Consider the following 17209-nt stretch of genomic DNA (forward strand, 5'->3'; position numbering starts at 1 on the left):
AGGTTGTTTTCCTCAAGTTACATACTGAATTTTAAAAAATGGTTTTCAGAATATGATTCTATGATAAATTTTAGATTAAATAAAAAAACAAAAAATTTTTTGAAAAATTTGATTTTTCTGAGGGGTATACCACCTTAATAGTGTTAAAAAAAAGAGTATAGCTTACTATTTTCTGTGTTCCTGGTGCGATGATTATGAATTTCAGTTGTTTTAATAAAAAAATTTAAAAAAGAGTTTGGTAGTTTCTTTTGGAGAATATCAAATACAAAGAGAATAAAGAATAATAAATCATTCGAAGAGTTTGGATAGGAACATAGTAACGAATTAGAGAAAGCATACTATTAGCTTATGTAAGTTTTTTTAAGATGGTACAGTTGCTTATACCAAGATAGGTTTTCATCAAGATATACTCCAAGATACTTTATATATTTTGACGAAAGAAGTTTTTTTCCATTAATTTTAATTTTAATGTTACTTAATAGTTAATTGAGGAGAATGAAAAATTATGTATTCTGTTTTATTGACATTCAATGAAATACGATTACTATTTTACCAGTTACATTTGCAATGAAAATCTTAATTAACTTTTTTAAGATTGGTATCATCAGCATAATGATGTACAACTTAAAATAAATCATTGATATATAATAAATACAATAAAGAGCCAAGAAAGGGACCTTGCGGAACGCCTTATTTAATAACTTTATGTGTGGATTCAAATCCATTAATTGAAACAAACTGTGTGCGATCCCTGATATACGAGAAAAACCAATGATTAGCAATACCGCATATTCCGTTGTAGTTTAACTTTTTTATTAGAATGCTGAGATCAACCTTATCAAAAGCTTTTTGAAGATCTATGAATACACCACAAGCAAAGAAATCACTGTCACTTGCACCACAAATCATTTTAGTAATGCTAATAAGGACATGAGAAGTGGAGTGATTTGAGTTAAACCCAGACTGTCGAAGATGGAAACAAGCAGAATTATTCAAAAAGTTTTAAATACGAGAATACATAAGTTTTTCTAAAATTTTCCGACATTTGATGATAATGAAAATGGTCTGTAGTTATTACATTTAATTTTTGAGTCTTTTTTATGAATTGGAATAACAGAAGCTGTTTTTTAAAAGAAGTTTTTCTGTGAAAAGACCGTAAGAACTTCTGGGAAACTAGAAACTAAATTAGAGACGTTGTTTTTTTTTCTTTTCTTTATTACATTTTAAACAACATGTCGTTATAAAATATAAAGTTTACGAGATGGAAAGATAAGAATAATAAGTAAATGACAATAAAAAAATTTACAAAATTAGATCGATAAAAAAATAAAAGAACGCGGGGACTCGTAGAAGACTGTTAGGTCTTTCGTCGAGAACCGCTAACATAAACGTGATAATTTCTCGTAATATTCGTAAAAGATAAGCAAGATATTTACTATTTTTTTCTTTACAGAAAGTTTGTTAAAATTATTAAAATCTGATGTATATACCATATATCCAAAAAAATAAAAATAAAAAAAAATTGCACAACAATCTTTGTATATATTAATTTTTTAAAGTTTTTTGATATATATATATATATATATATATATATATATATATATATATATATATATATATATATATATATATATATATATATATATATATATATATATATATATATATATATATATATATATATATATATATATACATTATATTAACAAATATATAAAGTATATTACCAAATTATCTATTGTCAATATTAATTCTTCAAGTTTTCGTTTAAATGAGTTGTAGTTACATTGTTCAATAAAAACTTGAGAAAAGTTTTTTAAAACTGTTTTGTTCAAAAAAAATGGTCCGCAAAAAGCAATGCAAAACTTACTATAATTTGTTTGAAAATATGGCTGCCTAATAAAATTATCATTGCGTAGAATGTATTTATTTTTATCTTTCGACAAATACAAATTATGAAGAAACCGGGGAAGAATTGATTTTACATAAAAACATAAAACATAGTACATTATAAACATTAAGTTGATATATATTTAGTGCATTCATTTTTCTTAATAGAAGTTTTGCATATGTAAAACGTTCACTAAAATTTATTAAACGTGCTATGTGTTTCTGATGAAGATGAAGAGGTTCAAGTTTGCTTTTATTGGTACTCCCAGTGAAAAATAAAACCGCGTCCCACATGGGTTACGCGTGGGTTCCGTGTGGGATTGATGGGATTTACGTGGGACGGATTTTCCCATGTGGTATCCGTATGGAAATTTGTCACCTTAAACCCATGTGGGTAATCCCACATGGGATACATGTGGGAACCATATGGTATTTACACACATGGGAAATCCCACGTGGGTTTCCTGTGGGATTTGTATGGGAATTAATTTAAAAGCTGGTAACTAAAAAAAAAAACTAAAAAAAAAAATTTTTAAATCGACATTGCATTGCGTTACGTTTATATTGTGTGAAAATATTTTATATTAATAGAGAGAATGGCAAGCAAGTATGTAAGTACCACGAATAATGTTTATCTTTCTTTATAGAAAAAAGATTAAGATATGTTCAAATAGACGTATTATTAGGATAATATAATAGTTATTTGAATTTAGATTTTGAGTTAGTTATTTGCAAACAATTAACTGATGCAAGTTGAAATGTTGTCAAAAACCAATCTTGCATGCATGGGAGTTTCATTGAAACTCGAAGAATTCCCAATTTTCTTTATTAAAAAAAAAAAAAGTAGGATAGAGATGGGTTTCTGTAACTTTTTTTATGCTCCAAAACTTTTAACTTTAGATATAATAAGGTCCTTAAGACTTAAGGGACTTACGAACTACATTGAGGAACAAGTACAGAATATTTACAGAAACTTTTCAATTTTTAGTTTGGAGTACCACAGTGTTATTGGGAATAAAATCTCTGGCTCCAGTTTTCAAAGTAATATGATCTAAAGTAATGTTTAAATAAAATAATATGCTTTAAAATGCATATAGTTATACATATAACTCCTGATAGTTAACTATATGTATAACTAGATATACATATAATTTGTTATAAAAACTTATTTTTTAAGGTTATGCTTGAACAAATTAGTACCAATTAATTCAAATTCAAGATTTAGTTAAAGTTCAAGTTAAAGTTCTTATTTATTCATTGTTTTTGTTAATTTTATATTTATTTGTTCAAATTTATCAGTTAGTACTATTTTTTACTACAGTAAGAATGTTTTTCATTGTTGAACGTGATTTTATTAGTAACTTAATTTTATTTTCAATATATTTTGACAACACCCTTTACATTTTAAATGATGACAGCTTTACTTTTCTATTGATGTTAAATTTATTACGTTTCAATAACTCAGATTGAATCTTAACTAAATTATTGTAAGCTTTGTAGGGGTTTGTTGTATATCAAATGGTGTTGTAAATAAAGTAAAAATAATATATATATATATATATTTATATATATATATATATATATAAATACATATATATACATATATACATATGTATATATATATATATATATATATATATATATACATATATATATATATATATATTTATATATTATATATATATTATATATATATATATATATATTTATATATATATATATATATATATATATATATATATATATATATATATTTATATATATATATATATATACATATATATATATATAATTCATTTTATAAAATAGAGACTGACAACTGATAATTAATGGATGTAAATACAAATTATAAAAATCATGTAAACTTCATTTATTATTTCTAAATACTATATTAATGTTAGTCGACAAAGTTAAAATCAATTTAGAGCATTGTTATTAGTTCTTTTGCGATTCGCACTTCCACTTCTGTCTCTCAAATTTATAAAATAGGTGGTCAAAGCTTGCTCAATAGGTAGGTTATCAGCATAACAATGCTTTTTTCTTACACTTTCTTAAGAGAAATATGGCAAATTGATTACTTATTTTACCTAAATCATAGGGTCATCTATGCATAATGATGTCAGATGATGACCCGTTTATTGAACACCTTCACCCTTTATCAAACTCAGTCAATTTTTTGCCATCTCCCATTGAAAATGATGTCAGTTTTTGTTATCATATTATGATGGTATATCTGAATTGTTAATATAATATAAAAAATGCATATACCATCAATTTTTTTCTGGTTCAATTATACATTTATTCTCAACAGTACTACAGTTTTAAGCAACAAAAGCAAGAAGTTTTTAGACCACATTGTTGGTGTAAATAACTTTAAAAACTGCTCATATCTATAATATATTGTTTTAATTTTTTTTTAAAATAAATAATTTAAATTTTTTTTTTAATTCAATTTTTTAATTGACATTATTTTGGTCTCAACTTCCCCTCCCCATTGTCAATTATTGTTAAACTCACACTGCCCCTCTATCTACTGGCATCATTTATGGATGATCCCATAGCCTAAATACTATATATTTATATATATATATATATATATATATATATATATATATATATATATATATATAATATATATATATATATATATATATACATATTCTTTTTACTTTATTTACAACACCATTTGATATACAACAAACCCCTACAAAGCTTACAATAATTCAGTTAAAATTCAATCTGAGTTATTGAAACGTAATAAATTTAACATCAATAGAAAAGTAAAACTGTCATCATTTAAAATGTAAAGGGTGTTGTCAAAATATGTTGAAAGTAAAATTAAGTTACTAATCATATCACGTTCAACAATGATAAACATTCTTACTGTAGTAAGAATAAGTACTAGTTAACAAATCTGAACAAATAAATATAAAATAGTGAAAAAACAATGAACAAATAAGAACCTGAACTTGAACTAAATCTTGAATTTGAATTAATTGGTACTAGTTTGTTCAAGCATAACCTTAAAAAATAAGTTTATATAATAAATATTATGTATAACTAGTTATACTTATAGTTAACTATCAGGAGTTATATGTATAACTGCATGCATTTTAAAGCATTTTATTTAATTTATATATTACTTTAGATTGTATTACTTTAAATACTGGACCCAGAGACTTTATTCCCAATTACACTGTGGTACTCCAGATTAAAAATTGAAAAGTTTCTGTAAATATCCTGTTTTTGTTCCTCAATGTACTTCGTAAGTCCCTTAAGTTTTATGAACCTTATTATATATAAAGTTAAAAGTTTTGGAGCATAAAAAGTTACAGAAACCTCCATATCTCCCTCCTATTTTTTTTTTTTTTTTTTTTTTAATAAAGAAAATTTGACTTTCAAACCAGCATTTCTTTGTTGGACACTGCAGTGTCCCATGCATGGATGCTTGGTTTTTGACAACATTTGAACTTGCATCAGTCAATTGTTTGCAGATAATATACTCAAGAACTATATTCAAATATCATATGAACATGTTAGAGAATGTTCATACGGTATTTGAACATCACAAATTTAATAACATTGTTGTGATATGTTATATAAATAATACCATAATAGATTATGATATGAAAATAAGATAGGATATGAAGGCAATTATCAAAGAATAAATTTACTTATAGAAATTTAGATGTTTGTTTATTAGTTTCAGAATATTATATTATGTGTGACCACAGCCTTCTATAATAACAGGCCTTGACATCGCGCAACAAAGTTGTTAAATTGAAGGCCAATTCCTAAAACTGTGTTTACATTTTCATCTTTTAACATTAGACGAAAGTTTGTGTTCATGCTTTTTTAATAAATCTTTAAAATTTGATTGGTTTATAAATTAGATATTGCAACTTCAAGACGATAATGTTGTAAGGTTCAAGGCGTTACATTGTAAGATAATAGTATTGTCAAACTAACGGTAAGTTTTTTTAATAATTAAAATGCCTTTAAAATGCTGTGTATCTCTTTGCAAGTCGAACTATCTCAACTACAACAAAAATATCAATTTATACAACTACAATATCAATACTCAACTACAACAAAAATATTTATAATGTCCCGAAGAATCTAGAGGAGAGAAAAAGATGTAGTGAAGCTATCCCAAGAACTGGTTTTATTGTTACAGACTATACAGCAGTATGTCAACTTCATTGGCCAAATGAAGCACCTTTTGAAAGCAAATATGGGAAGCAACGACTTTTAAACCCACCATCTGTTTTTAAAATTTTACGCCTAGTTGTTTAGCCACACCAGCAAGTTAAGTTAGAAAAACTGTAACTTCAAGCGGTTTTCAAAGCATTTTACCAAATGAGTTAAATGATTTTCTATAAGAGGATGAACTTATATTTGACGATATTCAATCTTTGTTAAGTGATAATAACGATGTTATTGTTTTCCAGCTTAATAAAAAAAGTTTACACATGCAATCAAAAATGTACAAACTTGGTGTTCCATTATTTATTTTAGTAATTTTCAATGATTATTCATTTGTAATTAACCATAATGGCACAACTTGTAATATTTCATCTTTAGCTGTAAACAAATTAAAGTTAATAAAAACAAAATCAGCTTTATTTAAAGCAGTTGGATTTTTAAAAAATAAAGAAAGTTCGCTTCAGTTAAATATTCTATTCGAACACCTTAATGCTATGAGAAAAGTTAATGTTGGTGAAGTTTTATATACTCCAGATATTATATGTAGAGCATATAAGTATTTTGCTATGCGACGAAGTTTATATGATTGTTTGTGTATTGACTACAAGTTGTCAAGTATAAGGACTTTAACAAGATTGACTTCAAAAATAAGCTCAATGGAGGACCTAAGTTTCATAAATAGTATTTTTATGAATTTAAGTCCATTGAAAAGAACTTCCATACTACTAATTGATGAGGTCTATGTCAAAGCTTCATTACTTTACCAAAGAGGTGCTTTGTTTGGTCAAGCAGTAAACTACCCTGAAAAGTTAGCTAAAACAATTTTATCATTTATGATTAAATGTCTTTTTGGAGGTCCAGAATTTATATGTAGAGCTGAACCTGTTGCAAATCTTTCCTCTGAATTTCAGTTTGCTCAATGTCAACAAATTGTCTATACAATAAATAATATTGAAAATAGTAAGACACTGGTATTAATTACTGATGGTAACCGTGTAAATCAAAGACTTTTTGGAATGTTTAAAACAGTTGATGGTAAACCATGGTTAACAACATCAGGTATATATTTATTGTATGATTATGTGCATCTACTAAAATCTATACGAAACAATTGGTTGACAAAAAAGACTGGGGAACTTCAATTTTTGAACAATAAAGAACTGGCTTTGGCTAAGTGGAGTGATTTAGAAACTATATATAAAGCTGAGTGCAATAGTCTTTTTAAACTCTCTAAACTTACAGCTAAATCAGTTTATCCAAAACCAATAGAGAGACAATCTGTAAAGTTTTGTTTGTCTGTTTTTTGCAAAGAAACAGTAGCTGTATTAAGAACGCATCCAGAGATTGAAAATAAAGCATTTGAAGGTACTGATGTATTTATTGAAAAAATATTTTTTTTTCGAATGTTGTTAATGTCAAAGCACCTGGTGCTGGCATTCGGTTTAGAAATGAATTATGCAAAGAAATCCACTCAGTTGGTGATCAACAGTTACAACTGCTACGAGATATTGCTGAACTGTCAAATTTTATGAAACCTACAGGTAAGCGTGTAAAACAGCTTACGCTAGATACTAGCCATTCAATAGCGCATTCATGTTATGGCTTTATTGATCTTGTAGAAACTTTGTTGAGTAATGGAGCAAAGTATGTCTTATTAGGTTGGTTTTCAACAGATCCACTTGAAAAAGCTTTTTCTAAGCTTTGACAGGGATCTGGAGGTACTTACTTTATAAACGCTAAATCTGTAATTGAAAAAATTAATATTCAACTTACTAAATTGATATTGCAACTTGACATTCCTGTTGATGGTATCGATGGTCATACTTGTGACATATGTTTTAGAGATATTTCTACTGATGAAAAAGAACTTCTGGATAATATACATGATCTTGAAAGCTCAGTTAATAAATCTACATTCGTGGCTATAGTTTACATAGCTGGCTATGTGCAAAAAAGTGAAATAAAAATTTATGATGATTCTACCAATTAATTTTATAAATGTGGAAGTTATCTGTATAGCCTTAACAGAGGCAGACTTGAAATTCCTTTTGATGCTCTTTTCTAATGGTCTTTATTTTGCTTTTTTTTTTCAAGGTGCTACTGACCCTTTATACAGAACATTTTGTGTTACTCAGTTTTAGTTCATTGCTGCTAAATATTAATTTAAAATCACAAAAAAACAATGCAGAGTATATTCTAATATTCTGCTAAAGAATTACTCACTAATTACCACTCCCAAAATACTAAAGCTATCATAATTTATGTGAAAATTAGTTTTGTAATTAATTATGCTATTTACTTGTTATGTTTTTATTTTCTCATTAGCCTATATGTCTTTCAATATGTTTGGATTTGTAAATATTTACCCTGTTGAGATATATTGATAAAACTTTTTTTTTGCTTGAATCAACTTTTGTTGGTGTTTTTTATTGTTGGTGATTTTTATTGTTACCATTTTTAGCAAAAAAAATTAAAAATAGTTATCTTTTTAATATATAGATATATACTTTGTTATGGTTCTGCTTGTTATTGATACTATTTAATATTACATAAATATTCTTAATGAAATTTGAAATACGAAAAATATGATTATCTTTTAACATCTTTTTGGTTTTCTTTTTATATTTCCGTCTTTACTAGAGATTATTATTAGAAAAAATAGACTGCCATTACACCCTACCTAATATAAAAATATATCAATATAAGTAAAAGTGAAAGTTTAATCGGCCTTCAGTTTTTACGGCATTTTGCGCGATGTCAAGGCCTGTTATTATAGAAGGCCGTCTGTGTGACGAAAAAGTAAAGATACTTTTGCATCCAGTGGCTATTGCACCCAACGTCTACATCATTGAAAAAGTAGGTTTTTACATTTTTGTTTTTGTTTTTTTGTTTAACTACTTATCCTAATTGATCACTTTTTTTCAGGATTCTCCTCATGGGTTCAAGCTCATTACGCATAATATGTGTAAAATTACCCATAATACGTTAGTCATTGTAAGTAATAAATTAGGAAATAATTATTTGTGAAATATTGTAGTCATTAATGACTTCAACCTGGCTAATAATTAAAATTGCTCGACTAATAAGGTTCCTTATTAAAATCTCTCTCTCTCTCTCTCTCTCTCTCTCTCTCTCTCTCTCTCTCTCTCTCATATATATATATATTATATATATATATATATATATATATATATATATATATAAATTTATATATATATATATATATATATATATATATATATATATATATATATATATATATATATATATTTGTATTTATTTTTTTTTTTTTTAGAAAATGTTTGAAGAAAGTTAGAAGATACTAAAAACCTTGGTATTATGCAAGCCGAAGCGATTTAATTAATTCAATCGACAAAAAACGGCGTGTAAATCGCAAAAGAAAAATAATTTTTGTAATATTCATTTTGGATGTATTGATTAATAGCATTTATTTTAAAATAAATTCATTTTGCAACACGTTTTTTAATTTTATAAAATTTCGTCATAATAGTTTATGTAAATCCCACATAGGTTATATGTGAAAAACATCACATGTAAAAGATCAAAAATGCTACACATTTTGAATACCAAATGGGATAAAGTAGCAAATACGAGATTAAGTTAAGCCTCTTTGAAAGCTTTGATGATTAATTTTAAATTACTATTTAAGTAATTTTTAAATTAAAAGAATTTTAAAAATTATCATAGAAGCATTCGGACTTTCATTTGTCTAGTATTGACTACTTTTATACCATTTGGATTAAAATATGTGGCATTTAAGATCTATAACATGTAGTATTTTCCACCTATATCCCATGTAGGATTTACCACATAAAACCCATGTGGGATTTACCATATGAAACCCACATGGGACAAAATAATAATCCCCATATGGGTTACATATGGTAAAAACCCACGCGTATCCCATATGGGATTTACCATATGGAATCCATGTGGGATTTACCATATGAAACCCACATGGGACAAAATAATAATCCCCACATGGGTTACATATGGAAAAAATCCACGCGTATCCCATGTGCGCTTTTTCACTGGGCTAGACCAGGCAATATTTGCATAGTTAATATGGCTGTGAATAAAAGAGAAATATAATTGAGTTAGAATTTTCTTATTCAAAAAGCTTCTTAGCTTATATAAAATTCCTATTTTTGAAGTTTTTGAAGTTTTTGTTGCATAAATTTTCAATGTGAGTTTTCCAAGTAAGGTTATCATCAACATAAACACCTAAAATTTTGTAACATTTACTCTGTTTATTTCGACATTATCAATGAAAAGGGATTGCATTTTTTTAGGAATTAATTTTTTTTAGAAAGTGGATGAAAGAAAACCCAGTTAGTTTTTTAATGTTAAGTGATAATTTGATTGATTTAAACCAATAAGAAATCTTGTTTAATTCTAGATTCATAAGTTGAAACAGTGTAGGGATGTTATAATGTGATAAAAATAGGTTTGTATCACCTAAAATTTTGTAACATTTACTCTGTTTATTTCGACATTATCAATGAAAAGGGATTGCATTTTTTTAGGAATTAATTTTTTTTTAGAAAGTGGATGAAAGAAAACCCAGTTAGTTTTTTAATGTTAAGTGATAATTTGATTGATTTAAACCAATAAGAAATCTTGTTTAATTCTAGATTCATAAGTTGAAACAGTGTAGGGATGTTATAATGTGATAAAAATAGGTTTGTATCATTAACATTATTTGTTAAAATTTGTTATTTGGCAAACATTATTGTCTTTAATCTGGATACTTTATGAAGATCGTTAATATATATGAGAAAAAGAAGAGGTCCAAGAATTGATCCTTGTTGAACACCACAGGTAATCTTTAGCAAACTCATTGGTGAAGGAGCGCCAACAGATACCATTTTAACCATTTAAGAACATTTCCAGTTGTTCCGTAATGTTTGAGTTTTTGAAAAAAATATTTATGGTCTATAGTATTAAAGGCTTTGGATAAGTCAATGAAGATGCCTAAGGTATACTCAGATTTTTCAAACGAATCAGTGATACTACGTGTTAACTGGAAAATCGCGTGTTCTGTAGAGTTACTTTTTTTAAATCCATACTGATGGTTATATAACAAATGGTTGTCAGTACGATGTGTGTAAATTCTGTTATACATAATTCTTTCCAAAATTTTCAAAAAAACTGGAAGAACAGATATAGCGCGATAGTTATTAACATTTGTTAGATCTCCTCCTTTGAATATTGGTGTAACTTTTGCTATTTTAAACTAATCAGGAAAAACTCCTTGTTTTATTGAAGATAAAAAAATCTTAAAAAGAATGTCTTTAATGTTTGAATTTTTAATTATTTTTCTATTTATATCATTAAAACCACTAGCTTTGTTTAGTTTTAGCATACTAAAAGCAGTTTCAAATTCCTCAAGTGATAATTCAAAAGAATCAAGATTAGTTGTTGCTTAGGACGAGATATCAATTTTTGTTTTATATTTGGAATTTTTTTGCTAAATTAAGTCCAACTGAGACAAAAAAATTGTTTAGTTCAATTGCTATTTCATGAGAATAATATATGATTTCATCATTAATTTTAATGCCATTTTTTAAAGTGCATGATTTAGATATAGTGTTACCAGTAATTTCTTTTAGAATTTGCCATGTGTGTTTGGAATGATTTTTGCTTTACTTAAGTAAGATGTCTAATGTGTATTTAAGAAAATATATAATTAAAAACTTGTATTTATGTTATTGAGAATTAGAAGATTTTAATTGCAAATGCACGATAAAGCTTGTAGCTTTTTACTAAAAGGAAAAATTTTTGGAAAATTTTGAAAAATAATAATATTAGTCTTTTGTACCAACAATAGTTATAAAATTGAAAGTTCGTGGTTTTAAATGTCAATACTCTATGATCAAAAAGTCTGTTAAATGAAATTTTAATATAGAATATAAATATATGGATATTCAAATTATTTTGCCAAATTTGAATATATATATATATATATATATATATATATATATATATATATATATATATATATATATATATACATATATATATATATATATATATATATATATATATATATATATATATATATATATATATATATATATATATATATATATATCCAGTGCCGGGGCAATCAGGTTCTATTTATCCAATTTATCAGCATACGACACATACAACCAAATAGATTCAAAAATAAATATTACGCTTTACCTGCATCAAATGGCAGAAGAAGTTGAATGCGCTGATCGAAGTTGTAATTCGAAAACTTTAGTGCAAAATGCAGGTGTCAAATATAAGACAGCACACTATTGGGGAAATACAGCAGAAATTCAGATTATTTTCATTAAATAAAAGTTCACAAGAAATAATCTGCAATGAGAAGTATAAAAACAAACAAAAAGAAGCTGAATAAATTAAACGCATCAACGAACATATTACAAATGGTTGTCAGAAAACCCTGTCATGTCTGATAGGATATATTTATATATGATATAAATATACCCCATGTTTTATTTAGCTATGTTTGATCAGTGGATAACATCCGGTATTCATTTAGAGAATTCAGTTTTGGTAGCAGACAAAACTCCTTGTCATGCTTGTTTTGAAAATGTTTTTATAAGCTCTCCATCTTTCTTGTTACGTTTAAAATGTTACAGTCCAATGCCAAAATCAATGAAAAGTATCTGGACTAAAATTAAAAATGCAAACTGCATTCACCTGAATTTGATGCTGGAATTGTTATACAACGGATGTAATACTTAGAAATTATTGTTATTGCGACAAAAAATTTAATACTGAGAGTTGATTGCGTGCGTGTTGTACAACTCACGACTAACCATAACATAACTATTTTAAATATGGAAGACGTTCAAAAAGAAAATCGCTTTGGTTTTTAATAAGATTTTTACTTTTAATTTTAAATTTGTTGTATGTGATAAATAATTATTATTAATTGTATGGTTTCCTACCCATCTTTACAAAAAAAACTAACTAAATTATTACCTAAATTTTTAACGAAACTATTAAATACTTTGATTCTAATTGACACCCAACAGGATTTTTCAAGTTATTGCTACATAGTCAAACATTTGGCTTTTTTGCAACTTTTTTCATGGTAAATACTCTGTATAGGGGCAACTACCGTCCTACATCCTTTCTACCAGTGTTCTCTGAAGTTTATGAAAAGTAATCTACTCGAATTTGTAATTACTTTTGTATAAAAATCTATTTGGTTTTCAAAAAAGTTGTTCAACAGAGCATGCTATTATTGAACTTACTAATAAAATACTTCAATTTTTTGATAAAGGAGAGCATGTGCTGGGAGTATTTATAAACCTTTTAAAGGCATTTAATACAGTTGACCACAGCATATTAATATCAAAATTAAAATATTATGATATCAAAGGACTTATATGTATAAATTGGTACAAAAAACTGAGTATCAAGGGGTCCACAGAAATCGCTTTGTCGATTGGAACCGAGGGGTACAAAGCTATCACATCAAACGAGACTTGAATATTATTAGGGGATTATACCCAAGATTTTGCTTCGTTGACAAACGAAGACAAACTCGGTAACCTTGTTTTGTTATTATTTAGAGTTGGTTGTATTATTTTAGCAAGATATTCTGAAGAACCATAAGGCGGAGAACCGAAACCAATGGTCTCATTAGTTTTTATCTGGTTTATGAGCTTTTATGATGCCATATAGTCGTGGAGTAATACAATCAGAAAGGTGTAACTGAAAATAAGTTTTTTTATCAAATTTGTTTTCTATCCTCAACTTACGTAAAAACGTTAGGAATTTTGTTGTGATGGTTTGCGCAGGGTCATAATTAATGATTACCGATTTTTTAATTTCATCATCTAATTTCTTAAATGCATCTGATTCATTAACTACGACATATTCCGAACCTTTATCAAACGGATAAACTCTTAGAGCGTCTTTATTTATTTTTTAAATTTTTTAATAAAACTTAAAGCAATTTTTTGTGACTTTTTATGTCTCACTTTTTGTGATAACTTTTATGTCTCACTTTTGTTTTTATATTTAATATTCTGCTGGAAGATTGTTAGCAAAAAGTTATTTTATTGCTGAAGTTTTGTATGTACTTATACTGTTTATCACTTATTAGTTATGTAAATTTTTAAAAACGCTTGAAACGTTTGACACATTGCAACACTGCTCGGTGAAAAGGCAAGTCTGTCTTCGTTTTACTCTGCCCAGGATTTTTTATAATTGTAATTTCTTTTTTGTAATTTTTAAAAAACGGCAAAAGAAAAAGGAAACTTGGAAAAACTTATTTTTATGCTACTAAGTTCTTTTTTAGACATATTTTCGTCATCACTTTCTCAAAGTTATAATTTGCGATCAAATAGTTTCCATAACTATTATATTAAAAAAAAACTAAAACCGGGTAATCCGAATTTTCAAATATGTTACAAAGCCCTAAAATATGGAAAAACTTGAAAAATTAAAAAATAAAAGACTTAAATAAAATAGATGTATGCCAAATGGCACTGTTTAGGGAATCTGCGAGAAGATTTTTTTTTGTGGAGTTTTATACCCAAAAGTGCTAAATCTTCTTAATTTTCCTTTTTTTAGGTATTATAATTCGGAAAAACAACTATATATAATATTTATACCAAAATTTTGTAAATGCGAACTGGCGTAAGTGCAAATTGGCATAAGTGCAAAGCAGTAGCACAAGTGCATATTGGCATAAATGCGCCCAGAAGAATTTGCAAACATTGACATAAGAGCGAATCAGCATAAGTGCAAACTGGCATAAGTGTGCCGAATAAGCTTGCAAACATTGGCACAAGTGCGAACTGGCATTAGTGTGTATTGGCATAAGTGCGAAATGTCGATTTGCACTTGTTTTAATATTTGCAAATTTATTCGGCACACTTATGCCAATTTGCATTTATGTCTGTTCGCATTTGTGCCAGTTTATGCAACTGCTTCGCACTTATGCCAGTTCGCACTTATACCAGTTCGCACTAATTCCAATGTTAGCAAATTTTTTTGCGCACTTATGCTAATTCGCGCATATGCCAGTTCGCACTTATGCCACGCTTCGCACTTATGAAATTCGCGCTTATTCAACCTTCCGCAAAATTTTTATTTAAGTTTGTATCAATATTTTTTTAATGGATTTTTATCAATCTGATACGTAATAATTTTGTTTATATTTTTTCTTTTTTTTACAATAATAAATTTATCTTTATATGGTATACCTGAAGAAGAATAAAATATATGCATCCTGATTCGTATCAAGTTGTTAACTTACTCTCAAATTAGAGTGTCAATTTTTCTTTTTTTTTCTTTTCAATTTTCATAAACGGGGAGGTTAATTTTGGAGAAGAATTTTATTGGAATTCCGAATCTGCAACAAAGATTTAAAAAAAATGTTTTCCTGGGAGAGTCCGTGTTTTTTTATATTTATAATTTTTATAATTTTTTATAAACTCAATTATTATGTTAAATTTTAAAAAAGTTCTATATTTGGTAAAAAAAGACAAAAAATACTTCCATAAAGAGGGATTTTGAAGACATTTTTTTCATATTTTAAACAGGAAATATAACCTTACGTTGCACTGTTTTTATTTAATTTTAAAAACATTCATTTTTTTCTATAATTTTATAAGTATTCCGAATCTGCACTCACAAAAAAAAAGAGATCCAAAAAATGTTTTGCTTGGAAGATCCACCTTTTTAGAAAGAAAAAATGATTAAAATATGACTAATTAGGAAAAAGAATTAAAACTTTTTAAAAAAGGTTTATTTTATTTCTAATAAGTTCAATATTTATTTAGCATTTTAAATACAGCTCCATATTTTATTTAAAAAAATCATAAAAATAAAAACATAAAGGGATATAGTAAGTTTTAAAATCAGATTTATTAAAGATTTTAAATTTTTTTATCTAAAAATAATTTTCACAAAATCAGGAAGATTGGTAAGAAGGTGGTACATACCCATAAAAAATAAAATTCAGAATAAGACTATTATACAACAATTTTCTAATTTGTTTTTATTCAAAATATAATATTTTGAAATGATTTAATTTAAAAAATAGTTAATTGAGCCTTTTTGCCTCTATTATTACTGAAAAAATGTTATTTCGATGGTATTTTGAAAAAATACCAAGTTATACGCCTTATGTTGATTTTAAGATATCATGTTAACAAAATCTAAATAGCTATTGAAATACTGAGAAAATCTAAATAAGCTAAATATTGAAAAACTGAGAGAAACACAAAAATGAAATTAAACTGACAAAAACACTATGAATTCATTTATATAACCCTGCAAAATAAGCATGAGTCTCTCCGTACTATTTCATTTTATGTTGAAATCCATTTTTAGTGGCTTTTTATTTTCTTATACGTCTTATGTTGATGATGTTGATCTTTTGTTGGTTTCTATAAATGTTTTTTATGCGCTCTATATTACTTCAACAAATACATTAAGCATAAACTGTGAAACTGGCAAAGTTTTTTATATTTTTAGTCTTAAACCATAATTCTCATCATTAATCTTAATAATGCAAAACAAATACTTATTTCAATAATTTTTCTTTATACAAAAATATCCTCCAGATGTTCAATGAGCTGTGTCCCCTCTTCTGTCATTAAAAAATAGAAGGTAGAAAAAAAAAAAAAAGCAAATAATAAAGTAAAAGATTTTATAGCTCTATAAACTCTATAATCTTCTCAAAATGCTACCACCATTTAATCATTAGTAGCAAAAAAGTTTTTGCCAAAATATTTTTTGATATTGTTTTTGTTTTATATATAAGCAATAAGAATCTTGTGAGTTTGTCACTGACAAGAACTTCAAATACATGTGTAGTTCTAAACTAAATCTTTGTTGTTTAACTTCATTATTTCTACCATCAATATTATTTCCACAGTCTGAGTAAGTAGCTACCTATTTTATTAAAAAAATCCTTATAAACTAAAACTATTCGTAATTTTATAATTATCTTTGTCTTCCAGAATTATTTGGTCGAGTTTTATTTTTCCTGGTCAGAGTTCTTTGTTAACAGTAAAGCACTAACTGCTAATGTGTGTTAAATCTTATTTTTTTATGTGTTTGTATTGATTATAAG

The 17209-nt window shown here is 26.6% G+C and overlaps 1 protein-coding gene across 1 annotated transcript; it reads left to right on the forward strand.

The window, feature by feature from the left end:
* The first annotated feature begins 5993 nt into the window (after positions 1-5993).
* LOC136079757 (uncharacterized) lies at positions 5994-9090 on the forward strand. Its single transcript, XM_065796080.1, has 2 exons — positions 5994-8952; positions 9022-9090. The coding sequence occupies exon 1, from the start codon at positions 6363-6365 to the stop codon at positions 7626-7628; it is 1266 nt and encodes a 421-aa protein (XP_065652152.1). The 5' UTR covers positions 5994-6362; the 3' UTR covers positions 7629-8952; positions 9022-9090.
* Positions 9091-17209: the final 8119 nt, after the last annotated feature.

Source organism: Hydra vulgaris, chromosome 04 (assembly GCF_038396675.1).
Source record: "Hydra vulgaris chromosome 04, alternate assembly HydraT2T_AEP".
In the NCBI taxonomy this organism is placed as follows: domain Eukaryota; kingdom Metazoa; phylum Cnidaria; class Hydrozoa; order Anthoathecata; family Hydridae; genus Hydra; species Hydra vulgaris.